Below are 26,296 nucleotides of genomic sequence, written 5' to 3'. Positions count from 1 at the left end.
GCTGCGCATGGGCTTTCTCTATTTGCGGGGAGCGGGGGCTACTCTTCATTGCAGCGCATGGGCTTCTCATTGCAGTGGCTTCTCTTGCTGCGGAGCACGGGCTCTAGGCTCACGGGCTTCAGTAGTTGTGGCACTCGGGCTCAGTAGTTGTGGCACACGGGATTAGTTGCTCTGCAGCATGTGGGATCTTCCCGGACCAGGGCTCAAACCCATGTCCCCTGCATTGGCAAGTGGATTCTTAACTACTGTGCCACCGGGGAAGCCCCATATTGAAGTTTGATTGGAAAGACAACATAGTGAATACTCTAAAAGTTGTACATTTATAAAGAAAATTATGTGACCCATGAAAAGGTATTTAATTCCATCTTAAAGATTAAGAAGATGGAATGGCTATTGGGATTTTAAAAAATAGGATTTGTTTCCTTTAATAGTAAATTTTGGCTAAAAGCATTAAAATATTGCTGCTAATAAAAAACAGTTAGCAAATATGTCGTGAGTGCCTAGCAGTGTTGTAGTTAGTAGAGTTCATAGAAAACGTTGAAGCCCTTGTCCACAAAGAATTTAGTGTTTAATGGGGCAGATAAGGTATGCATATGCATACAATTTAATAAAGTGTATTGTTAACAAGTTTAACAATGGTGACTTTGGTATTTTCAAATGTATGTGTTTATATATATATATATAGGTAAAGACTAAAAGACAATACACCAAAATGTTAACAATAATTATGTCTTAGTCGCAGATTTAACAACCATGTTTATTTTTCTTATTTCCCAAATTACTGTTTATATACCCAGGGGGAAAATTGTTTTTAAATTCTTTCAGAATTAGTACAGTGCAGTAGACTGACAACAGAGCTTTTGAATCAACAGCGTTATTGCACACCAGGCAGCAGGCTGTCTGCTGTTCTGCTCAGGGCCTGGGCAGGTGTTGGTTCGTTACCAGTCTCAGTCTGATCTGTGGTATTCATCAGATACTTCAGGCCTTCACCGTCATGGCCAGGAGAGCAGGGGTCCTCATTGACAGAGCCCTGGAGAAACCAGCCTTTATGTTACTATTTGAGGCGAGCTGTAAACCCATCGATAATGTTGCCTCTGAATAATTGCAGTTGTGTGTTAGTAGCAGATTTCTGTTCAAAAGCTGGAGGGCACCAAAGGAGGGCAATTTTCTAGGCAATTAAAAAAAACCAGAACTCAGCCTCATGTAATTGAGAAAAAAAGGAGCTAACTATGAGCATGTCAACTGTACCTCGTTTAGTGCTTTTCCATTTCATTTTCATTTTCTGTTAAAGATTTGGAGAGTTCAGAAAAACATTAGTAGGAGGTTTCTGTTGATCTAAAATTTCATTTAGTAAATTTCCCATGCAGTCTTCTTACTGAACAAATGTTAAGAGACTTATGTTGATATCAAGGAAAACCTGAGTTTTATTCCGTTTTGGTTTTAAGAATATAAAGATTTTAATTAAAACATCTTCAGTTCTTCACATTTAAACTAAGAAAGTTCATATATATATGTATTCAATATATATATCCATATATATATATATATGGCAGAGAGTTAAGTTTTGAAGTACGAGAACCAGTAGTACTTGATTTCCATGAGTTGTGCTCAGAGACTGTCGCTTCTTAAGAGTGGAGCATTATTGCCAGTCGAAACAGAGGTGCAGGGCTGCCTTCATTCCTTCCAGGCGTTTATTCAGACATATTTAGTACACAGCACACACATATTTGAAATTTGGCTTTCTCCACTGCCTTCTCAAAAGTGCAGATTCGAGCATATTATTTGATGAAGTAATGTGTCAGTGTTTTGGTATACCTGTTTGTGCCCCCATTAGAAATTAGTTGCTAATGACTTCAGGGCTGTGTAGAGATGACAGAGCTGCTTAGCTATCACCAGGTCTCTTGTTTGGCTCCAGACCCACCAGCAGTAATGAATGTTATTTCAACCTTACAACTGTTAGTTTTCTTCAGTGAGCCGAGTTAAGTAATTTAGTACTGCCCAATAGCAATTGTTACCTAAGTAGTTTAAAAAAAGAAAGAGAGGGGCTTCCCTGGTGGCGCAGTGGTTGAGAGTCCGCCTGCCGATGCAGGGGACGCGGGTTCGTGCCCCGGTCCGGGAAGATCCCACATGCCGCGGAGCGGCTGGGCCCATGAGCCATGGCCGCTGAGCCTGTGCGTACGGAGCCTGTGCTCCGCAAGGGGAGAGGCCACAGCAGTGAGAGGCCCGTGTATCGCACAAAAAAAGAAAGAGAGTCAGGGATGAGGGGAAGAGTGGGGGAAGAAAGGGAGGGAGGGAGACCACCCAACCCCTGTCAACAGTTAAGTGGCTCTGAATTAATACGAAGCCCTGTTAGTGACTTCTGTGGTTCATTGGAGGAGTTAATGTTGCCTACATGTCCCAAATCTGCAACTATTGATGTAAATGTTTGACTTGTGTAAATACTTGTAGGCATCTTCTGTCTTAATATCCCATTTCTAGGGCTTCTTAGAAGTAATGATAAATGTTGACTCACCTGCCTTTACTTAAGAAAGACTCTATGTGAAATTAGCAAGACGTAGAACAAGTCGAGGCTGGAAAAAACACGTAGAGCGTTCTTGACCCTGTGCCCCCTTACACCCATGAGGGGGTAACTATAAATAGGAAATTATCAGAGTCCCTATTTCCTTTAGAGTACACAAAGCACTTTCCTTTTCCCTTCATTCCTAGAAGCAAATAGCATAAGCACCAGAGCAAGTCAGTAGGAGAAAGAGCAGTACATTGCAAAGAAAAAAGAAAAGAAAATATACTATACATCCCACTTAGGTCATTAGTGGATTAGGAATAGGTTAATGTAGGTATCTAGTCAATTTGGATTGGACTGTTTCCTAAAATTTGCAGTGAGCATTATAAAGAAACTACTGTAGCCAAAGAAAAGGTGTGATGCGTTGAGGCTGCATTTATACAGGCTGTGTGCATGTATGTATACATATGTATGTAATTTCTTTCCCCTAGGGACTCAATAGATCTTGATAATCCACAGGAGAACATTAAGGCCACCCAGCTCCTGGAGGGCCTGGTGCAGGAGCTGCAGAAGAAGGCAGAGCACCAAGTGGGGGAAGATGGGTTCTTACTGAAGATCAAGCTGGGGCACTACGCCACGCAGCTCCAGGTGGGTGTGATCTTGGGGCCTCGAGGCTCCAGGCGGGCATGAGCTCCAGGCCACGCAGCTCCAGGTGGATGTGAGCGCCAGGCCACACTTCATTCTCTTCCCTGCAGGGGTTCTTCCTGCATTCAGAGATTTTCTTTTTCTTCTTTAACCCAAGGTTGTTGAGTCACGTGTGACATGTATAAAGTTCTTATTGTTTGGCTTTGTGGTTGTAGCTGCCTTTTTTAAACTCTTTATTTGAAAATAATTTCAAATGTATAGACAATTATGAGATTGATACTAACCCCTACCTACACTCAGACTCACCTGTCGTTAACATGTGCATGTACGCGCATGCACACACACACTCGCACATATTTTCATCGCTTGAGAGTAAGTTACATGCATCACGTCCCTTTGTCCCTAAGTACTCCAGTGTGCGTTTTCTAAGAATATGCATCTGCTCTTATGTAGTTATAGTACAGTTATCAACTTCCGCAAATGTAACATCAATACAACACTTTTAGGTAATCTTATACCTTTATTTCCATTTTGTCCACTGACTTACTGATGTCGTTTAGGGCAGTTTTTTCCCCTCCAGCCCAGGATTCTGTTCAAGATCACATGTTGCGTCTAGTTGTCATGTCTCTTTAATCTCCTTTCATATGGAACCATTTGTCAATCTTTCTTTGTCCTTCATTACACTGACATTTTAAAATAATTCAGCTCCTCCATTTCTTAAGTACAAAATGGACCTTATTTGGGGTTTGTATGAAGTTTCCTCATGATTAGATTCAGGTTACACACCACTGATCAGAATTCTAAATAAGTAGCGTTGTGTCTTTCTCAGGGTATCACATCCAGAGGCGTACAACGTCCATCTTATCCTCACTGGTGGTAGTAATTTTGATTGCCCAGTCAAGGTGGTGTCCAGTTTCTCCTCTAATATGGCCTCTTTAAAATGTATTCTGTTTCCAAGCATGGTGCCCTTACTTTAAGCAAATTAAGATGCAATAAATAGAATAATTTTACCTTCTTCCTGTAATTGGGTTTCCCACAATGTGCTTTTCTTGTCCCCGTTGGCATTGGAGGAGTAGCTTTTCTCATGATTACACCATTGTGTAATCTTATGATCTGGCCCCCTGCTCTGAGGTACAGTTCGGCCCCATAGCATGGAGTGGAACAAAGTGATGTTTGCTCTTGGATTCTTTCAGAACACATACGATCGCTGCCCCATGGAGCTGGTCCGCTGCATCCGCCATATTCTGTACAATGAACAGAGGCTGGTCCGAGAAGCCAACAATGTGAGTGTCCCATGGGTTTGGGGAGAGGCATTGGGATGTCCTTTCTTGCCCAGCTCTTTCTGGACCCAGCTTTGTCAAGATGACTCGGTGTGCATCTGTTGGTGTCACTATAAACAGAGCATTGTCCTAAGAAGCCCAAAGGAAATAGAAGCCTGGTCTCTGATCTTAACTGACTTGTAACCTTGATGAGATCGCAACCACAAAGCAGTGTGAACAAGTGCAAAATAATTTTACCCCAACTGAACTATATTTGAGGAGAGGCGTGCTTATATTCAGGTGAGGTTACTTAAGAACAGCCTCTGCTCACCCCCCAACCCCCCAACCAGGGCAGTTCAGTGGCTGGATCCACAAAGCCCTTGTGGATACCCCCCCTGTCACTTCATTTGGGGTCTCCAGGACACCGCCTGTGAGTGGTTCACCCTCTTCCCTCAGTCACAAGAAGGTCTTGAGGGAGGACGCAGATGATGTGTGTTCCCACAGCCTTGTCCCCCACTGTGTCCCCAGCACCTAGCACAGGTGGCATTGGGTCAATGAGTGACTGTGAAATGAGGGGTCATCATCATTAGTAGGAAAACCCAGGTAACTCCTGGGACATGTTGAGTTCTAGTCTCTCCAGAGAGAACCCAGATGGACCCTGGGTGGGATACTCTGGTGGAGGTCAGAAGCTTTCTGCAGTACTTCATGAAGATGCCGTAGTCTGCCAGGTCTTCTGTTGCTCCTCTTTCCCCACTCTACCCCAACTCTCACAAGTAACACTTGCAATTCTCTGACTGGAAGTTTAGCTTTTGGCATCTCAGCCCAGTTATAATGCGAGCATCGCCCTTTCCTTGGGACTATGGCCTAAGGCTTTCTCCCATCCTCCTGCCCAGCTCACTGCTGCCCACACTTTCTCCCTGATCTGTCTCCAGGGTAATTCTCCGGCTGGAAGTCTCGCTGATGCCATGTCCCAGAAACACCTTCAGATAAACCAGACATTTGAGGAGCTGCGACTGGTCACGCAAGACACAGAGAATGAGCTGAAGAAGCTGCAGCAGACTCAAGAGTACTTCATCATCCAGTATCAAGAGAGCCTGAGGATCCAGGGTGAGGCTGGTGTGGGAGGGCAGCGTGTGTCTGGGGGACGGGAATGAGGACTAGAAAGAAGCTGGTCGGGTTGGAAGAGAACCAGTTCTCCATTTAGAAGCGTTTACCTCTCTCTGGAGTAGCAGAGAATCATTTGCATTGAAGGCAGTGCAGGAGGCTGAGGCTTTGGAAGGGAAGAAGACAGGCGCTGGCCCTTGGAGAGCTTGGGGTCTCACTCTGACTACCCATATCCAAGGAGCTCCTGGGCTGTGAGCGAAGACATTTCCTCTTGTGGGAAGGAGCACACGGACTAAGGAAACAGTAGCAGACAGTACTTTATGTGGCAGACATTTTGTAAGGGATGCTTTATTGAAATGTTAACCTTTTTAAGCAGGGAGGGTATTAGGGCCACGGCGGGCTGTGTTTTACAGCCTTTTAATGTTGTTCTGTGTGGTTATTCAGAGAGGCCGTCCTGGGGCAGAGCAACTAGTGCATCTCAGTTAGCCCTTACAGACAAGGGCTCCCCTGGCTGCGGTAAATCCTGCTGGCACTTGGGTACAGAGTCAGAATTCAGTCTGGAGGGTGTGGAGCCCCACGAGCGCCCCCTATTGACCTTATAGAATTTGGCAGGGTGACTTTAACACAGGCATGCTTTGGAGATGCCAAGGGTTTGATTCCATAACCACTAAAATAAAGTGAATATTGCAATAAAGCAAGTCACATGAATTTTTTGGTTTCCCAGTGCATATAAAAGTTATGTTTATCTAGACTGTAGTCTGAGTGTGCAATAGCATTATGTCTAAAAAAATGTGCATACCTTAATTTAAAAATATTTTATTGCTAAAAAATGCTAACCATCTGAGCCTTCAGCAAGCTGTAGTAGTAATATCAAAGATCACCATCACAAATATAGCAATAATGAAAAAGTTTGAAATACTGTGAGGATTACCAAAGTGTGACACAGAGACAAGAAACAAGCAAATGCTGTTGGGACAATGGCAGCCAGTAGACTTGCTCGACACAGGGTCGCTAAAAGCCTTCAATTTATTTAAAAAAGTAAAAATGCAGTACCTGTGAAGTGCAGTATATTGCAGCACAGTAAGATGAGGTGTACCTGTAGTTTCCTCTCCCTGGTTGCATGCCCAGTTCAAAATCTCAGAGAAGCTTTAGCTCAATCAACCAGCCATGAAAATACACATGCGTACACATACCAGGTGTTCCTCTACTGCCGTGCCTGTGGGCTCCATTTTAGAACTGTATTAATACTATTTATTAACTCTGTCCTCCCCAGTAGAATATAAATTTGTTGAGAAGGAACTATGTCTTTTATCTCTGTACCCTGAGATTAGCACAGCCCAAATCGTAGCAGGTGTTGAGTAAATGTTGGGAAGACAATTCTAGCAGCTCTTCTTCAGATCTGAATCCATCCCAGACTGACCCGAAAGAAAGGAAGGCCCTCCTGCTACATTAGGGAGCGGGACATTTCAGGCTATTATTTCTACCCAAGGCCGTTGACTGGTTGACAATATTGATGATCCTGTTCTGGGGTTTTATGTTCCCTACTTGTGAGGTTGGGTTTCAATTCTGGTTTGGGTTTGTCCCCATCGTGCAATGTCAGTTCAGTCTCATTGATCAAGTGCACCCATCAGAAACACAGACTACTGATCCGTGTGTGCAAGGGAAGTCTCAGCTCCCTCCAGTGGAGCAGACATTGCCTCAAGTCTCCTGGCGTCCTTCCCAGAAGCTTCTCCAATTTGCCAGGAGAGACCTAAGTGGGTCACTTGCATAAGGAGGCTGGGCCTGGTGTTGGGATCCCCACCACCTCCCTGTGGGCGGCAGGATTCCGAGGTGGCTCTCCAGATTCTTCTGCTGTGTTCCTTACCTGCTCCGTCCCCCGCAGTCATGTGAGAGCCATGTTTCTAAGTTCTCTTCTAGTTCTGGGCCTTCCTGGCTGTCTAGGGTTGTGTTAGTGTGTCCTTAGTTGCTTTTGTGCGTCCGTAGGGCAGGGCCTCGGTCAGTGTGACATGGCCCTCAGAGGCCTGCCAGGAACTTGACCAAGACCTGCTGACTGACGCTCTCATCTTCTTGACTCAGCCCCAGTAAGGACCGTGGGACGTTCCAAAAGCCTATTGGTGGGGGTAGGAATGCCAGCATCTAGGATGGTGATTGCCTGTGGAGGGAGGGATGGGGATGCCGGCAGGGGAGGGTGTACAGGTGCTTAACTGTGGAAATGTTTACTTTCTTAAGCTGGCGTCTTGATACACAGGTGTTCCTTGTATCATCCTTTCTATCAATACTTGCCTAGGTCTTAAGTATTATATAACAGATTTTTTGAAAAGGCCTCGTCAGTGAGGCCTCGTTACCTTATTCCTGCCATCGATGAGATGCCTGACAGCTGGTGTGGAGAGAAGCTGCCTCCCTCTCTTGAGAGAATCTTGCTGCTTTCGTGTCCCCAGTGGCCCTGGACGCTCTGTCTCCCTCCCTCTTCCGGCTGGTCTGCTGAGCTCACAGTGACCCAACCTGGACAAACATGTTAGGCCCCTTCAGCACCTGGAGAAACCCCACCCCGCTTCCCCGAGGAGAGGCTGCTGCGCTCAGCCCCGCGGAGCAGGGCCTTCCCGATGCGGCTTTGTCCTGAGAGCTGCTCCATCAGCCTTTAATCCCGTCCTGTAACCCCACTGACCGTGAGGACTGACTCTCACCTGGAGCTGATGGTGCCAGGCAGCTTCCTGAGTATTTTCTGCATCATTGCTTATTTAACGTCACAGCAGCCACTGAGGCAGGTGCCGTGATTCTCCCATTTTACACCTGGGGAAGCTGAGGCATGGGAGAGTGAGGTGATTTGCCCGAGTTCACCCACCTTTTAAACGGCGAGGACACACTTCAGACCAGGCAGGGTGGCTCTAAGCCGGACCCCACGTGGGGAGAGGAGGGCTGAGTGGACAGGGAGGCCATGGGCTGGCTCCTCCTCAGCTGTACCCCGAGCTTCCGTCTCCCCACTCCCCAAGGGGAGCTCAGAGTCGGGGGGCCAGGGGACGGAGCCCACTCATCTTTGGGCGCCATGGCTGTGGAACCCTGACTGGCCACTTGTCAGCTGTGTCCCCTCCAGGGTTTTGCCTCCAGAACAGGTGAGTGCAGTTCTGCCGGGCTCCCAGCTGGACCCGGGGAGGTCATGGTCGTGGGTGTCCTGTCCCCTCCTCCAGCTCAGTTTGCCCAGCTGGCCCAGCTGAACCCCCAGGAGCGTCTGAGCCGGGAGACGGCCCTCCAGCAGAAGCAGGTGTCCCTGGAGGCCTGGCTGCAGCGCGAGGCCCAGACGCTGCAGCAGTACCGCGTGGTGAGTGGGCTCTGCGTCCCTCCCCTCCCGGGCGTGGACCTGAGGGAGGGAGAGAGCCAGGAGGAGAGCAGGACCCAGCAGAGCAGGAGGCCAGAGCCTTCCCCCCTGTGTGGGCACGCAGGGCAGAGCGGGTCGGCAAGGGGTGAGGGGAGGCCCTGCAGGGTGTTCTGAGAGCCCAGAAGGGCCGCTCCCCTCGCCCGCCCCGCAGGAGCTGGCCGAGAAGCACCAGAAGACCCTGCAGCTGCTGCGGAAGCAGCAGACCGTCATTCTGGATGACGAGCTGATCCAGTGGAAGCGGCGGCAGCAGCTGGCGGGGAACGGAGGGCCCCCCGAGGGCAGCCTGGACGTGCTACAATCCTGGTAGTGGTGTGGGAGGCCAGGCGGGGGCGGCAGGGGCTCAGCGTGGCGCCACCGGCTGCTGTCCTGCTCCTGTGTTTCCGTGAGCAGCCGGCTCCCTCTGTCGGGGCACAGGTCTCATTTCACCAGTGGTCTGGTTCCTGATGCAGACTTTGGTGCCCCCGTCCTGTGCCACCTTCCCCGGGAGGGGCGTCCCTGGGTGAGGGAGTGGGGTGGGGCCAGGTGTGCAGAGCGACGCTCAGGCTGGTTGGACCCAAGTCAGGGTCGCTCCTCTTGGGAGTTTCTTTGTGTTTCTGGAAGGCAGGGCAGCCGTGCTCTGCTCAGTGGACAGGCCGGGCGGCTAAGGCGCCGAGGCTTCCTGGGGGTGGAGCTGGGTCTGGGCCTTCTCCCCAGCCTGGGAGCCTTCTGGCTTCTGGCCTGGAGGAAGGGGCTGAAGGCTTTGTCCTTCCCTTTGGCCTCGGGGCTCCCGTGCAGGTGTGAGAAGTTGGCGGAGATCATCTGGCAGAACCGGCAGCAGATCCGCAGAGCTGAGCACCTCTGCCAGCAGCTGCCCATCCCCGGCCCCGTGGAGGAGATGCTGGCTGAGGTCAACGCCACCATCACAGACATCATCTCAGCCCTGGTGACCAGGTGATTGCTGCCTCTTGGCCTCGCCCAGGCCCCATCCGGTTGGCCTGGGTCGCGGGCAGCAGGGTCTTTACAGACGGGGCGCTCTGGCTTGAACCCTTCCGTCTGTGCCTCACACCCTCATCCCATCCCCCTCTGTCGCCTGTTGCTGTGGCCTCTTGCGGTTCACCTTGCCCAGTTTCTCTCGTGGACACTGTATGGGCTTGTTCCCCCCATTTCAGCTGTTGAGTTCATCTCACTGCCTCCCCTCCTGCCAGCTCCCCCGACTCGCAGTGGCCCCCCGGGACCGGGCGCTGTGCCACAAGCCCTTCCTTCGCCTGCCGTGCCCCGCGCAAGGCGGCCTCGCCACGCGGAGGGAGGGGCCGGAGCGCCGTCCCCTGAGGCGTCACCTGGTCACTTGTGTCCCCGCAGCACGTTCATCATCGAGAAGCAGCCCCCTCAGGTCCTGAAGACCCAGACCAAGTTCGCAGCCACCGTGCGCCTGCTGGTGGGCGGGAAGCTGAACGTGCACATGAACCCCCCGCAGGTGAAGGCGACCATCATCAGTGAGCAGCAGGCCAAGTCGCTGCTCAAGAACGAGAACACCCGCAAGTACGTTGCCCTCGAAATAGGAAAGTGATCCCACCTTCTCGGAAGTTTCTAGGCTTGGCCGTTCCTTTGTAGGAGCCCCATTAGCTCTGTGTCCCCTTCCAGCTCTCAGAGAAGCAGTAAGGGGGTTCTTCTGTGAAGAAAGTATGATTTAGTAGGGATATGTCTATAGGAAACTTCTTATGTGTTTTATGTACATTTATTTCTTAGATAGATTATACAGCCGAACCCCCATCTCCTCTTAAATGACTTAAGGTTTTTGACAACCTTCTTTATTTCCTCCCACCCCCAATGTGTTTTCTACCTTGTGTGTGCTGAGACCCTGTATGGGTTTAAAGTTGTCTGTCTGATTTGCAGTGATTACAGCGGAGAGATCTTGAACAACTGCTGTGTGATGGAGTATCACCAGGCCACGTGCACCCTCAGCGCTCACTTCAGGAACATGGTGAGGTATGGGGAAAGAGGGTGAACGAATTTTCCCTAGCTGTTTGAGGGCTTTATCCTCTATTTTTCTCCTTTTCAGTCCCTGAAACGAATTAAGAGGTCTGACCGTCGTGGAGCGGAGTCGGTGACGGAAGAAAAATTTACAATCCTGTTTGAATCACAGTTCAGTGTTGGTGGAAATGAGCTGGTTTTTCAAGTCAAGGTGTGTGTGTGTGTGTGTGTGTGTGTACTTTATATCCCAAAAGAATTGTTTTGATCACAGAGTATCTTCTTGTGATAATTTTTTAATTTAATTTTTATTTTATATTGGAGTATAGTTGATTTTCAATGTTGTGTTAGTTTCAGGTGTATCTTCTTGAGATTACTTATGAACAGAAGTGAGGAGACCTCATCCTTAGGACTCTATCTCTTAGATTCTCTTAAGCCATGAACAAAATAATAACGAAATGAAATAGCTGGAGATGTAGGCAGAAGCGAACCAAGAGAAACATCAGTCAGGATGGATTTGAGTACAGTTGTAGTAATTTTAGACATTCGTTACTTGCTCTTTTTCCCCGGAAATGTCTCCATTTTTCTCCTCTTTTCTCTCTTAGCCTCTAGCTTTGAGAAACTTACTCCATCCTTCAGAAATATCTAAGAAATACCTAAATACCAAAATGTCACACAGAAATGTCTCTTTTAAAAATATCTAAAATTTCTAAGCCTGTGCCAATGTGCAAAGTCTCATTATTCCTGGAGCCCTTCCTATTCTGTATTCAAGGGTGACATTTACTGAAACTTGTAGAGAGAATAAACGTGTTGTGATAGAAAAAAAGGGGAGGAGGGCGGAGCGTGTGGCTGCAGGAGCTCAGCCCTGCTCCTGTGTCTTTTTCAGACCCTGTCCCTCCCGGTGGTGGTGATTGTTCACGGCAGCCAGGACAACAATGCGACGGCCACTGTTCTCTGGGACAACGCTTTTGCAGAGCCTGTGAGTGTATTCTTTGGGCCCGTGGGTCTCAAGATTTTGATACTGTTGTCATGAATCTCTTTCAAGTCTCTTTATCCCCACCAAAAGGCATAGAAGAAAAATGCAGTTTTCCTTAGTGGGAGGCAGAATGGAGAGCATGTGGAAAGTAGAATGAGCAGGGGCTTGAAGAAAGGCCAGGGTTTCAATTCAAGCTCCACCACTTCCTCACTCTGTGACAACAGGAAATTCACTTGACCTCTCTGAGTCTAAATTTCCCATAAGTGTCTGCAACACAGGGAGAATAATGCTCCCGAGTGGTGTTTGGAAGATTCATTTAGGGGATACCCAGAATGCTTGTCACATAGTCAGTGCTCTATAAATAGTATTTTGAATTGTAGGTGAAACCATGAATGGAATTTGGGACTCCCGGGTTTCTTTTAGAGGTTGTACCTCTCAGGAAGTCACTTAGCTTCGAAGTTGCTTCCTGTCCTCTTCCCTCCCATGACTGAGGGTGAGCTTTAATGTCCTTTCCAAATTTTAGATTCTGTGATTCATCCCAAGTCTCAGGAAGAATGAGATGCTTTGTGTAAAGAAATAAATACGATTCTGTGGATTTACACACCCAAATGCTATCTGGTTACCACTCATGTGCTGCTTGATCATTTTCAAAACATTTCAGTAGGCAGAGTTCCATGTGTTGGCATATTTCCAGTAGAGATTAGTCCACAAAAGCATGATAAAAGGTTATACTTGTTATTTGGGACATAAAAGTATGTCCTTCTCTAATGTGGCTCTAATGTGAAGAGTACAACTTGGCATTTTCAACAGGCCTCTTTAGAGAACACTATTTTTGCCGTAGGGGTGAGATTCTTAGCGGAAATTCTACGATGCTTGTGCTACAAACCCTGCGTTTGAGGCTCCTTTTAAAAACTACCTGCCTAAGGAGCTTGAAGACTTGATCCAAAAGAGGATTTGGGGGGCTTCCCTGGTGGCGCAGTGGTTGAGAGTCCGCCTGCCGATGCGGGGGACACGGGTTCGTGCCCCGGTCTGGGAGGATCCCGCATGCCGCGGAGCGGCTGGGCCCGTGGGCCGTGGCCGCTGGGCTTGCGCGTCCGGAGCCTGTGCTCCGCAGCCGGAGGGGCCGCAGCAGTGAGAGGCCCGTGTACCGCAAAAAAAAAAAAACAAAAAACAAAAAACGAAGGAGGATTTGGGATGAACAATCAGTTGGAACAGGAGGACGACTGATTCACTGACTGACTAGACATTTAAACAAACAAACAAATAAATAAATATACGCATAGAAATGTGTGTGTGTGTATATATAGGAAAGAATGCATGAATGAGAATCAAAAGACAAGGAAAAAATTAAAGTTGAAAAAATATAAGCCTCCTGGATAGGATTGCCGTGTCTGCCCTCACTTCCCTCCCTGTGCATCCCCAGACCCCACTCCTCATGTAACTCTGGCACCTCCTGTGATACGTCATTCCTAAAGTGTCTTGTCTAAATAAGTAAGCATTTTTAACATTTTTAGTTACGTTAATGACTAGTGTACATCTTATGCTGTTTTTTTATTTATTTACTTTTTTTATTGACGTATAGTCGATCTACAATGCTGTGTTAGTTTCTGGTGTACAGCAAAGTGATTCATATATATATATATGAATATATGTATATATATTATTTCACTTTGAGCTAGAGTTCTTGGCAGAAGGGGTCAAGGGCAAGGATGACACTTGTGCACACGCTGACACTTGTGCACACACTTATGGACACATGCACACATTCTCTGTACCTAGAGAACCAGTCTTGTAGATTTTGACTCCCTTTGAGTGTCAGAGCCAGACCTTGGTCATGTTTTGTTTTCGTGGCTGTTAGAAAGTAGGATTGGGCAGAAATAGGGACACAGATGTAGAGAACAAACGTATGGACACCACGAGGGGGGTAAGTGGGGTGGGGGTGGGGGCGGGATGAATTGGGAGATTGGGATTGACATATATACACTAATATGTATAAAATAGATAACTAATAAGAACCTGCTGTATAAATAAATAAATAAAATTCTAAATAAATAAATAAGGGAATGAGGAGAGAATGATTAAAAAAAAAAAAAGAAAGTAGGATTGCACTGTACGTCCAGCAGCTCATTTACAGGACACCACAGATAGCCCGAGGTTACCTTCTAAGTTATGTGTGAAGGTGGTAAAATGGGACCTTCCGAATTTCACAGAAACGCATACCCCAGGGAAGCTTGAGTTTATCCTCAGGCTCAGAGACAAGTGTGTGTAACTCCATCCAGCCATGAGTGTTTTTCTTTTGCAGGTTGAGGGAATAAATCATGCACCTGTTTTCTCCTAAGGTTCTGGCTTCTCTCCCCACCAGGGCAGGGTGCCGTTTGCAGTGCCTGACAAAGTCCTGTGGCCGCAGCTGTGCGAGGCGCTCAACATGAAATTCAAGGCCGAAGTGCAGAGCAACCGGGGCCTGACCAAGGAGAACCTCGTGTTCCTGGCGCAGAAGCTCTTCAACAGCGGTAGCAGCCACCTCGAGGACTACAACGGCATGTCCGTGTCCTGGTCCCAGTTCAACAGGGTGAGGGACGCCGCCCGCTGCAGTTAGATCGGCCCCTGCAAACCAGATCCCTCAGGAGTCTCCCTGCCCTCGGCCCTCATTCCTCATGTCTCTAATACGACGTGCCCGTGGTAGTAGGAAGCTTCTGAATAGCTGGACAGCCACATACTTTTTTACGTAGAAAATTATGTTTGACTCTATCAGCAAATTGGGCCTTGCATGCGGCTAGTGCATTTTCTTCCTTTGTAAAGGAAACAGCAAAGTAAACGGCAGCGTAACTCATGAGAAGTAAGGCTTTCGTGATGATGAAGACTCCGTGGCTCTGTCCCCTTGACTCTCTGATGTTCCTTGATGTGTAATGCAAAATCAGGCTCCCGTGGGACCCCCAGCCTGCAAAAGAGGACGCTGATGAAGGAAACTTTGCCTCTAGCATCTGGTAGCTCAGATGTCACCCGTCACACCTCTGATTATAAACTGGACTTTCGTGTCTTTGCTTACGCCCCCCACCCTCACCGCACATGCCCTACTTCAGAGATCTCACAGTCTCTGAGTGGAACTCTTTTAAATGGTCGCATGCTAACCAGCTGGCTAACAGGTTCACTGGTGGTCAGAGGAGGTTTGATAGGGAAGCAGGAGGCCTAGGTGGTCTGTCTTTGCCATTACAGTACGGCTCCTGCCTTCCACCGGAATCAGATCACTGCATTTTGCTGATAATTGTTGGTAACACCCGTATGATGGAGTGTTCTCTGTGGCCTCACGGTGTGATCTAATCCCATTCAGATTTACTGGTTTCTCCGAAGCTCCCAGGTGATGCTGCTGTTGCTGGTCACAGACCACACATCAAAACCAGCAAAGGACTAGTCAGCCTAGATACAGGGGAAAGTATGTGTAGCCAGGGTCCACTGGGTGTTGGTAATTGCTCTGTGGTGTTTTCCCCTTCTTCCGTCTTTTCCCCTCGATTCTGTTTTTGGGTTGTAGGACCGTTTGGTCAAACTCAGGTAGGTGTGTATATTTGTATGATTCTGACAATGTAGATGTTGTTTTCCATTTAATTTTTCCAGTTAAAGTATATACAGGTAATAATATCCCAAGTGTTACTTTTGCCTTCTTGTGTTCATTGTTGTATCTCCAACCAGGAGAATTTACCAGGACGGAATTACACTTTCTGGCAGTGGTTTGACGGTGTGATGGAAGTGTTAAAAAAACATCTCAAGCCTCATTGGAATGATGGGTGAGAATCGTCATTTGTTAAGTCAGCAGTAGAGTAGTAGCAAGGTCTTTTTTCTGGCATTAAAACATCATACTCTGCTTCTGCTCATTTGGCCTTTGTGATCCAGGGCTATCTTGGGTTTCGTGAACAAGCAACAGGCCCACGACCTACTCATTAACAAGCCTGACGGGACCTTCCTGCTGAGGTTCAGTGACTCTGAAATTGGTGGCATCACCATTGCTTGGAAGTTTGATTCTCGTGAGTGCCCCTCCCTTTTTAAGACACACCTTGGCTCTGGTTAGGTGCTTTTGTTGCAAAATTACTTTAACAATTTATTGAGTACTTATTATTCCTGGGCACGAGTACTAATTATGGGAAGCAGAAATGTATAACCATGACACAGCTGCAGCTTGTGTAAAATCTTACTATGGGAAACACAATTACTAATTTTGAGAAACACAGATGTACAACCCGACGTATGGCTACACGTGATGCAGTATCCTGTCCAAAATCTCAGCTGCTTCCCTTTTGAAATGTTTGCCTTCCTATTACTCAACCTTGAGCTTATTTCAGTAAAGAATTACTCTGTTGTTTGGAGTCATTAGAGTGGAAATAATGTGCTATTTTCATTATTCCTTTATCCTAACATAAGGATACTGCCATCGATCATTTCCATTCAAGAATGTTAGTTCTTTTCCTCTGACCCTCACGGTAAGACAAGAGTAGCTTGCTAGTTTTTTGTGACTTAAAGATTTTAACAGCTTTTAATAACTCCCATGCACCCTCTGGCTATGGACACACTTCCTATCTCTTTTACATACTTTTGTACAGGGAATCAGGGACTGGAGTCAGCAAGAAGTTCCTTCTAGGGAGGGACAGAATACTGTTTGAACTGGAAACTACCTGAGATCATTCGATCTCTAGGAAAGTGGTATATGTGTTACCTGCTTATCTACCCATGACTTTAAAAAACTGCTTAATCGGGCTTCCCTGGTGGCACAGTGGTTAAGAATCCACCTGCCGATGCAGGGGACACGGGTTCGACCCCTGGTCCGGGAAGATCCCACATGCTGCAGAGCAACTGAGCCCATGCGCCACAACTACTGAGCCCGTGCTCTAGAGCCCACGAGCCACAACTACTGAAGCCCGCGCGCCTAGAGCCCATGCTCTGCAACAAGAGAAGCCACCGCCACGAGAAGCCCGTGCACCACAATGAAGAATAGACCCCGCTTGCCGCAACTAGAGAAAGCCAGCATGCAGCAGCAAAGACTCGATGCAGCCAAAACTAAATAAATAATATATAAATTTTTAAAAAACTACTTGATCTACAACCTATGGTAATTGTTTTTTTTTTTTGCGGTACACGGGCCTCTCACTGTTGTGGCCTCTCCCGTTGTGGAGCACAGGCTCCGGACGCGCAGGCTCAGCGGCCATGGCTCATGGGCCCAGCCGCTCCGCGGCATGTGGGACCTTCCTGGACCAGGGCATGAACCCGTGTCCCCTGCATCAGCAGGCGGACTCCCAACCACTGCGCCAACAGGGAAGCCCTATGGTAATTTTTAAATGGAGATTTTTATTGGGACAATTTTAATGGAGAGCTTTATTTGTAGTATATTTGGGTTTTAAGATTTCCTGTTCAGAAATCATATTTAGACTATGATTATTCTGTTTTTTGATCTAGAGGAAAGAATGTTTTGGAATCTGATGCCTTTTACCACCAGAGACTTCTCCATCCGGTCCCTGGCTGACCGCTTGGGAGACCTGAGTTACCTTATCTACGTGTTTCCTGACCGGCCAAAAGATGAAGTGTACTCCAAATATTACACCCCAGTTCCCTGCGAGCCTGCCACCGGTAACAATGTTCGCATTCTGATTTGGTTTCATTGTGATTTGGGTTTTGTTTTAGGTGTACGTGTGTGTCTGTGTGTGTCAGTCTGTCTGTCTGGCATGAAAATCTACGCGGTTAACACTCAGTTGTTGCTGTTTGAGCTCTGTCCAGGGCAGATGTAAATCCTGGGCTATTTTCTTCAGTTACACAAAAAACACATCGGCCGCCAACCCCAAATATCAAACTGAAGGGAATAAATTGCTTTTAATACAAGCTTAGATCAAACAAAATTAGGAAGGTAAAATTTTGTTTTTCAAAACAGAGATGGTTTTATTGTTTTCTGAGAATAAAAGTATTATGTATTTATTGTAAAATTTCCAGAAAAGTATAGACAAGAAAATAGATACCACACAACATTTCTTATCTCATCAACGTAAACAATTTAGTGAATGTTCTTCCAGTCGACGTAGATATGTATTCTGTCGCTCAGTCACCAGAGGCTTATTAAGCACTTCCTGTGGGGGGTTGCAGTCTAATAGCAGAAGGAAGACAATAAACAGGTAAACAAATAAATGTATCTAGTGATGGACACTATGAAAACAACTAAGGTGAAGGGACAGAGAAGTGACGGGGGTGTGTGTGTGGCACAGCACTTCACTCGAGTGGTCAGGGAAAGCTCCCCTGAGGAGGTGACATCAGAGTAGCCCTGAATGAAGTGAGGAAGCCATGCATAGATCTAGAGAGAACATTCTAGGCCGAGAGAACAAGAGCAGAAACCCTGAGGTGGGAGTGAGGTTGGCATGCTTAGAAAACCTCACGAGGGGGCTTCCCTGGTGGCGCAGTGGTTAAGAATCCACCTGCCAATGCAGGGGACCCAGGTTTGAGCCCTGGTCCGGGAAGATCCCACATGCCACGGAGCTACTAAGCCCGTACGCCACAACTACTGAGCTTGCCCTCTAGAGCCCGCGAGCTGCAACTACCGAGCCCGTGTGCCACAACTATTGAAGCCCGTGCACCTAGAGCCTGTGCTCCACAACAAGAGAAGCCACCGCAATAAGAGGCACGCACAGGACTTCCCTGGTGGTGCAGTGGTTAAGAATCCGCCTGCTGGTGCAGGGAACACAGCTTTGAGCCCTGGTCCGGGAAGATCCCACATGCCACAGAGCAACTAAGCCCGTACTCCACAACTACTGAGCTTGCCCTCTAGAGCCCGCAAGCCACAATTATTGAGCCCGTGTGCCACAACTACTGAAGCCCGTGCGCCTAGAGCCCGTGCTCTGCAACAAGAGAAGCCACCACGATGAGAAACCTGCGTACCGCAACAAAAGAGTAGCCCCCTCTCGCCGCAACTAGAGAATGCCCATGCGCAACAACGAAGATGCAACTCAGACAAAAATAAATAATTAATTTTAAAAAAAAGAAGCACGTGCACCCAACGAAGAGTAGCCCCTGCTCGCCGCAACTAGAGAAGCCCGTGCGCAGCAGCGAAGACCCAGCACAGCCAAAAATAAATAAATACATACATATATTTAAAAAAAAAAACACTCATGAGGACCCGGGAGGCTGGAGCTGAATGAGCAGGGGAGAAATGGTGGGACATGAGGGCAGAGCAGTGGGAGGGACCAGATCATGTCGGGTTTGGGTTATAACCATACGTCGTCATTTGTAACCTGATTATTCTTTCACTTAAAAATATATCACAGGCAGAGTTACAGGTTAATAAATATAAACTTACAGCATCATTTTAACAATTGCATAGAATTCCATTGTATGGTGATCCTATGTTGGTTATTTAAGATACTTAAAATTTAAGTTATTCACAGTTTTTTTTTTTTTGGTTAATATTGAGATAACCTGGTACATGCATCTTGTTCTACTGTTTCCTTAAGACAAGTCCCTAAGGTATAGTTTGTGTCAAGGGGTATATACTTTTCAAGCATTTGGACACGTCTGTCCAGAGTTGCCCCCCAGAAAGTGGAATCCATTTTCACTCCCACAGACGTCTTGTTTGAGTACCTGCTTCTCCATCCTCCTCCTGCCAGTGGTAGTGTCTCTTCAGCAGTTTCATGTTTGCCAGTCTGATAGACATAAAAATGATAATCTTAGTTCTTATTTTCATTTCTTTGATTCTAGGTAAGGTCGAAACATCTTTTCATATAAAGATAATAATAACAATAATAACTAGATAATAATAGCAGCTAACATTCGTTGAATGCTTACTTGCATACCAGCCACTTTTCTGAGCACACTTCAAATAGTTTCTCATTTAATCCTCAAAACAGGTCTGTGAAGTAGGCACTGTCACCATCCCCATGTTACATTTGAGGAGCTGAGGCACAGAGGAGTGAAGTAAATTACCAGAGATACCACAGCTAGGAAGAGGCCGAGCCAGGGTTTGAGCTCAGTCTAGCCTGTACTTCTTAACCTCCCCATTGTTGGCTATTTGTATTTTTTCTGTGAAGTACGTTCCTATTCCTTGCTCATTTTTCTTTTGGAGTTCCTTTTTTTCTTAAGAAGATGCAAGTGTTTTTTTATACAGTAAATATAGCTTTTATTATTGTAGCAGAGATTTTCCTCAGTGTGTCATTGTTCTTTTAACATTTAGGTTTTATTTTGCTGAAGTGCAAAGACTTGTATTTTCTATATAGCCCAATCTATTGACCTTTTTCCTTTATAGATTCTGCTTTTTGTATCATGCCTTCCCACCTGGTTATATTTCTAGGTGGGGAAATAAGCCAAAATATTTTTAGACTTATGTGGTATTTTGGATTAAACCCACCACTGCTTCTTTTTGTTAGCACAACTAATCTAGATTTTTCAATCCTACTTTTACAACATTTCTTTGTTTTTTTATCTGTTCTGCCATTCTGTAAAATTCTCTGTAGACCGTAAGGCACAAAAAGCCTATGAGATATTATGAAAAGGCAGCTCCTGACATTCGAAGCCCCAGTAGAAGCAGGTCAGGATAACAAGCAATGTGTGACCCACGGAGCAGTTCATTCTCTTGGGCTGAGTCCTCCTTCTGACCTCAGCGGAATCTTCATTGTCTGATACAGTTAAGCTTATACTTATTTCCATATTTACACACCCAGGAAACAAGACTTCATTCACCGACTTCAGACCATCACATTCCTACTACCTACTTAGCTGGATTTCCATAATCAGCCTTTTGAAAAGGTAACTCTAGCTTATCTGCTAGGTTATCCCTAGCCTGCCACGTCCCGGTGGGGATGCTGTGAAGAGTGAGACACAGCGGCAGCATTCTTTTTAACCAGCCACACAGCACAGACAGCACCCGCTGGGAGGCATGAGCATCCTATTACCCCCGAGTGCAGAAACCCCACGAAAAGAGCACGCAGACACCTGACAGAGTGACATTCCCTTTCCTAAAAGGGTAGAAGCTCAGAACTAGAGTAACTCCCGGGATCCTCAAGTCAAATTAATTCCCCTCTAATGCTTAGATTTTTCCACATGACCCCTAGCGAGTGCTGGTACACCTTCCACGTGAAGACCTCCAGTGATGAAGAAATCAGTTCTTCCCGAGACTGTTTCGGGGAGTTCCTGTGATGACAGCGTTCTTCCTTATTTGAATGAGAATTTGTCCTGTTGCAACCTCCTCCTGTTGGTCCTCGTTTTGTCCCCTGTCTTTCTGCATCTGCGACTTTAAACTTTTTAAGATATGTTTTCTTTTTACAGTTAGAATGCAGTTAATGTTTGATTTAGATTTGTATTGAAGCATATCTTTCCTGTGGTTTGAAGAATTAATGAACACATCCAAGCCAGCTTGGGAGCTGTCTTACCTTGCGGTGTCAGTATTGAGGCTTCTCAACTCTACTGGGTCTTCCTAACGGATTAAAAGATGTGCTTATACTGGATCCTAAGATAAAATGAGGCAGTTGCGTCACATCCTGAGAAAAGATGGGATTCTTGAGGGAGACTGCATTTTCATTTCATTTGAGAACTTTGGTTTTCATCACTCTTCCCCCTCGGCAGCTAAAGCAGTGGACGGATACGTGAAGCCACAGATCAAGCAAGTGGTCCCTGAGTAAGTGTCCCGGGTCCAGCTCTGGTCTCCTGCTGCCTCTCTCCTCCTCTCACCCCCCCCCCCCCCCCCCGCACCTGGCTCTCCTCACCCCTCACCGCCGCCCCTCCTGGGGAGGGAGCTGGGCTTGGTCACCAGGGCGTCGGTACCCAGGGCCCCGCTCCTGCAGCCAGGGCCCCAGGCTCAGCGGGCACTCTGTCCTTCCGCACCTGAAAAAGACACGAAGGCGGCCCCCGAGCCCCTCGCCGCTGAGGCTGTGCCCTGCTTCCTCTCGCAGGTTTGTGAGCGCCTCTGCGGACTCTGCCGGGAGCAGTGCCACCTACATGGACCAGGCCCCCTCCCCAGCCGTGTGCCCCCAGGCTCATTATAACATGTACCCACAGAAGTAGGTTGTGTTCTCCTGGGGCTCCGAGGGGAGGAACTGGGCACTTGGCCTCAGGCTGGGCAGCAGAGGGCCGGTGGGCAAGGAACCCGGAGCTCCTGTAGGTCTGAGACCACCAGGCCGGGCCGGGCTCTGGCACACGCCCAGGTGGGAGGGGACATTCAACCAGTAGGTGTTGGTAATTTAGAGTGGGGTTGGGCAAACGGCACCTGCTCCCCTCTCTTAAAGTGGAGATTTTTCTGGCTTTGTATAAGGACCAGGTGGGGTTTAGGTGTGTGCGGGCAGCCAGTGTTAGGGGCAGGTAGGCTGGGTATTTTAGTCCGAGTCACTCTGTCCAACCAGCTAGCAAAGGACTCTGCCCCAGGGCTCAGGTCAGAGTGCTGCTTTCCTGCGAGGCCTGGGCCAAGGGTGCAGGCGGTCGGTCTTGAGCCGCTCACCTGGGGGGGTGCGGGGTGGACTCTGCTGCTCCTCATTGGCCTCTGGCAACCTTTCCCTTCCCGTAACCTCTCCCCTTTCCCTCCCAAGCCCTGACCCCGTCATTGACAATGATGGGGACTTTGATCTGGACGACACGATGGACGTGGCACGGCGCGTGGAGGAGCTCTTAGGCCGACCTATGGACAGTCAGTGGATCCCCCACGCACAGTCGTGACCCCCCCGTGGCCACCTCCAGCTTCTTCATCCTCGCCAGAGGAGTTACTTTTGTGGATGTTTTAATTCCATGAATCGCTTCGCTTTGGAAACAATACTCATAATGTGAAGTGTTACTACTAGTTGTGACTTTAGTGTTTCTGTGCATGGTGGCACCAGTGAAGGGAATGTGAGTGTGTGTGTGTGTGTGTGTGTGTGTGTGTGTGTGTGTGTGTGTGTGTGTGTGTGTGTGTGTGTGTGTGTGTGTGTGTGATTGCACGTTGGGCTGTTTCTCCCCCTTGCTGTCCGGAGCTTAGCTGCAGCAGTGGGGCCACAAACAGAGGCTGTGGTTGTTTTAACCTTGTGCCGAAAGGTAGTTAGTTCCATGAACCCTGGAACTTGGCCGTGTGTTTTGAGGGTGGCTGAACTTGGACATGTGGCTGTTGAAGTGAGAGAAGGACAGAGGGAGGTGAAAGCACCTCGTGTCTGGTGAATCTTTTTGTCACTGTGTCTGCCAAGCCATTGATATATGAACATGATTGTTTCCACTTTTCTTCTGAAACGTAGAAGCTGCCTTTTCACAAAGAAAACCAGTCCTCCCTCCTTCCCTGTCCCCCAATCCCCATTTTCCTCGGTAGGGATGGGAGAAGGGGGGACATAGAGCAATCGCTGGGGCAAGGGAAGATGTGGGTTTTCCGATGGGTAGTGGCTTTTTAAATAACCCGTAACCCATCTAAATGTTCTCTGCCTCTCCCGCTGATTCCCAGCCCGCACGGAGTTGCCGCTTAGTTCCTATGTGTGTACGCATGTGCAGGCACGTTTGATGAAGTAGAGGAAAGAAAAGAGAGTCACATAACTAGAGCTTACAGTGTTGATGTCCTTTGTGTCGTGGCCAGAGTGGACTGCCCAGCCCCGGCTCGCAGGCGCTGAGAACGTTGCCTTGTTACCCGGGAGTGGCTGTCCAGTCTGCCTGTCCTTCCTCTGTGCTGGTAGAGGCACAAGCGAGGCTTTTCAAAGGCTTATTGATAACGGCATTTTGCAAAGGTTGAATGGTGTTTTTGTTTCCAAATTGGGACTTGTTTTTCCCTTCCCACCCTAATTTGACATCAGAATTCTTTCTTCCTGCGTCAGGTCCTGTGCCCCTGGGACGCAGGTCACCTCATTTCCCTTCACTGTCCGCACACAATGTCTTGGGGAGTGGGTGGCAGGAATGTGGGCTGAACCCAGGACCAGTGCGTTGCCACCCTGGTGCAGGGTGCTGGGTGTCGGCATTGGTAATTTGGGGAAATGCAGCCAGCGAGTTTGCTGAGAAGTTTGCTTTGCAAAAACAAGGCAAAACCAAAAATCCTCGGCGTAACTTTATCCAAAGTTTGTTCCATAGCTTTATACCAGAAGGAAGGAATGGGCCATGGCAGGCAGGTGGGAAGAGGGGGAAGCAGGTGTAACTTTGGGGTTAGGCCTGTAAGGTCACCCCCAGCCCCCCTCCAAAAGAAGGGCCTGACCACACCCAGGAGAGAATGGCCCTAAAAACATTATTTTTATACATGTGAGTAAATAAACATATTTTTTTTTACAAAAATAACTTCTGAATTTATCAGTGTTTTGATGTTAAAGGAAAATATTCCTCTGTAGTAAATTATTTATTGAAAGAGGACTTTTTACAAGCTGCTCTTTGCCCTAGCTTGGTTTCATACACTGATTTCCTTTCCTGTGCTGGGCAGTAGACCGTCTCTGCCTCTGAGAGCAGGCGGCCTCCTCCATGGATACCAGCACCGACGCAGGGTGCTGCGAAGCCCCTTACGTCCCCTCAAGATTTGATGAAAATCCCCCCTGAGGTTGGGAGTGTTGGAGAAAGGTAGAAAGGAAGCCTGGCTGCTCCTGGACTCAAAGAGACCTCTCATGCCCGACACCGGGGCACCCTGAGTGCCGGCCCTGGTTGTCCCAGCAGCCCTGGGGGCAGGGATTGACACACTTTCAGATGAGGAGTGGGCCTAGCCACAGGCGTGCCGAGGGCAGAGCTCTCACTGCATAGTTAGCACTGGGGTTGGGGGGACAGGTTCCCAAGAAAGTGGCTGCCCTGAGCCTGGGGTTCCCGCGCACGTCCAGTGGCTGAACTGTCCTCCGTTCTCCTGAGGCTATGCCTGTAGATGGGAGAGATTTTTGACTGAAAGTTGCGCTCGCTATCTGCATGTATCTTCTGTCTTCTCCCTGTTCTGCAAACCGCAAGGAGAGGTGACTGGCAAGTCCTGGCCACCTCAGCCTCTCACTCGCTCCCAGACACACATGGGCACGTCATCAAAATGTTTCAATGTGTGGTATGTGCGGGGCTTCGTAGGGGGTGGGAGGGAGACTAAAAGTGAATATAACTTAAAATGGAAACATACTTTTTATAATTTTTCTTTATAAAACTTCGTGAAATTATTTCAGATACAGATTTTAGTGTTGATGCAGGTTAGTATAGAGGCACCAAAAAAGTATTGTTTACGATTTGTGTATTTTATGTTACAATAAATACTTCCTCTAAATGGACAATATTGAGTCCTCTTTTTATTTTTTTCCATCAGGTGGTGAGATAGAGTGGCTTTCATAGGGAAAAATTTGAAATCATCAGTGTGACTCTGAAAAGAGGAACGAGTTGGGCATTGGCTGCCTCAGAGTGTGTGTGTCAACCAGCTTTGATGGCAGATGGGGGCATTTCTTACCTTCCTGTTCACATGAGATTTTGAAAATTAGAATGATAGTCTTTTATCTCCTATTCCTGTTAGAAAGTTCATTCTTAAAATTTAGCACATTTAGAGTGCCTGCCCTGAGCCAGGCTTGTGTATGGGATGAGAAATCATTCCTGCCCTCAAGAGGATTGCAGTCTGGGAATCCACACACCCTGGAGCCCGCGCCACAACTAGAGAGAGAAAACCCACACGCCACAATGAAGAGCCCACGCGCTGCAACAGAAGATCCCACATGCCTCAACGAAGATCCCGTGTGCCGCAACTAAGACCCAACGCAACCAAAAACATGGGAAAGACAGCTAACACCACCAATTATGATAGGATATTGGCTCCTGCTGCCTTAAACCTGTCCCAAGGCCATTATCAAATATAAAAGAACAGACAGGAAGGGCACTGAACAGCAGAGCTGACTCTTAAAGAACAATTAGGGGGACTTCCCTGGAGGAGGAAAGGAGGGAAGGGAGGGAGGAAGGAAGGAAGAAAAGAAAAGAAATGGGTAAAGATACAGCTGGGAGGAACTCTATCAGGGTCAGAACAAATCTCAAATACTGACCTTTGAAACCATCCCTTCAAAGAAGCCTGAATTTTTTTTTTTTTTTTTTTTTTGCCGTAGGCCGGCCTCTCACTGTTGCGGCCTCTCCCGCTGCGGAGCACAGGCTCCGGACGCGCAGGCTCAGCGGCCATGGCTCAAGGGCCCAGCTGCTCCGCGGCATATGGGATCTTCCCAGACCAGTGCACGAACCCGTGTCCCCTGCATCGGCAGGCGGACTCTCAACCACTGCGCCACCAGGGAAGCCCAAAAGCCTGAATTTGATTGAATCAATTTGTGGAGCCATTTATTCCCCAGGGCGTTGTTGAAAAATATAGCAATCAGCCAGCAACTAGTGTAGTTTAACAGCTGGGTGTGGTCGGGGAAAGAGACAAGGAGAGATCTGTGCAAATCACTGTCTTGCTAGGGTGACTGTGGGCATAACTCCCCCCTAAGTAGCAATATCAGAGGCTTCACACTGTGTGTGTGGGTGGGCAGTGGGGAGCAGATAGACTCACTAACATAATCCTGCCACTCACTAAACAAGGAAACTGGTTTACTTGGACAAGAAACAAGGAATTGCTAAACTGGTTT

General features: G+C 47.7%; 1 protein-coding gene across 6 annotated transcripts in view; it reads left to right on the top strand.

Annotated features, from left to right (window-relative positions):
- Positions 1–26,296, top strand: part of STAT5B (signal transducer and activator of transcription 5B) — a 69,230-nt gene that overhangs the window by 38,008 nt on the left and 4,926 nt on the right. Inside the window, exons 3-19 of one of the 6 annotated variants that reach the window (XR_009537647.1) lie at positions 2,992–3,148; positions 4,339–4,428; positions 5,337–5,511; positions 8,694–8,824; positions 9,033–9,184; positions 9,656–9,811; positions 10,220–10,399; positions 10,754–10,841; positions 10,920–11,042; positions 11,715–11,807; positions 14,167–14,373; positions 15,489–15,583; positions 15,690–15,820; positions 17,244–17,422; positions 20,483–20,567; positions 21,384–21,435; positions 21,710–21,790. Coding sequence is in view for 5 of the 6 variants with exons in the window: in XM_060134815.1 (XP_059990798.1) it covers positions 2,992–3,148; positions 4,339–4,428; positions 5,337–5,511; positions 8,694–8,824; positions 9,033–9,184; positions 9,656–9,811; positions 10,220–10,399; positions 10,754–10,841; positions 10,920–11,042; positions 11,715–11,807; positions 14,167–14,373; positions 15,489–15,583; positions 15,690–15,820; positions 17,244–17,414; positions 21,384–21,435; positions 21,710–21,817; positions 22,340–22,466 (2,236 nt within the window). In the remaining variant the exon portion in view is untranslated. Of the gene's footprint in view, positions 1–2,991; positions 3,149–4,338; positions 4,429–5,336; positions 5,512–8,693; positions 8,825–9,032; positions 9,185–9,655; positions 9,812–10,219; positions 10,400–10,753; positions 10,842–10,919; positions 11,043–11,714; positions 11,808–14,166; positions 14,374–15,488; positions 15,584–15,689; positions 15,821–17,243; positions 17,423–20,482; positions 20,568–21,383; positions 21,436–21,709; positions 21,818–22,339; positions 24,977–26,296 lie in introns of those variants that run through there. The other 5 variants (XM_060134815.1, XM_060134819.1, XM_060134816.1 and 2 more) reach the window with 5 other exon arrangements.

The sequence above is a fragment of the Lagenorhynchus albirostris genome, chromosome 20, assembly GCF_949774975.1.
Source record: "Lagenorhynchus albirostris chromosome 20, mLagAlb1.1, whole genome shotgun sequence".
Classification (NCBI taxonomy): Eukaryota; Metazoa; Chordata; class Mammalia; order Artiodactyla; family Delphinidae; genus Lagenorhynchus; species Lagenorhynchus albirostris.
This window is presented reverse-complemented; position numbering and strand designations above follow the sequence as displayed.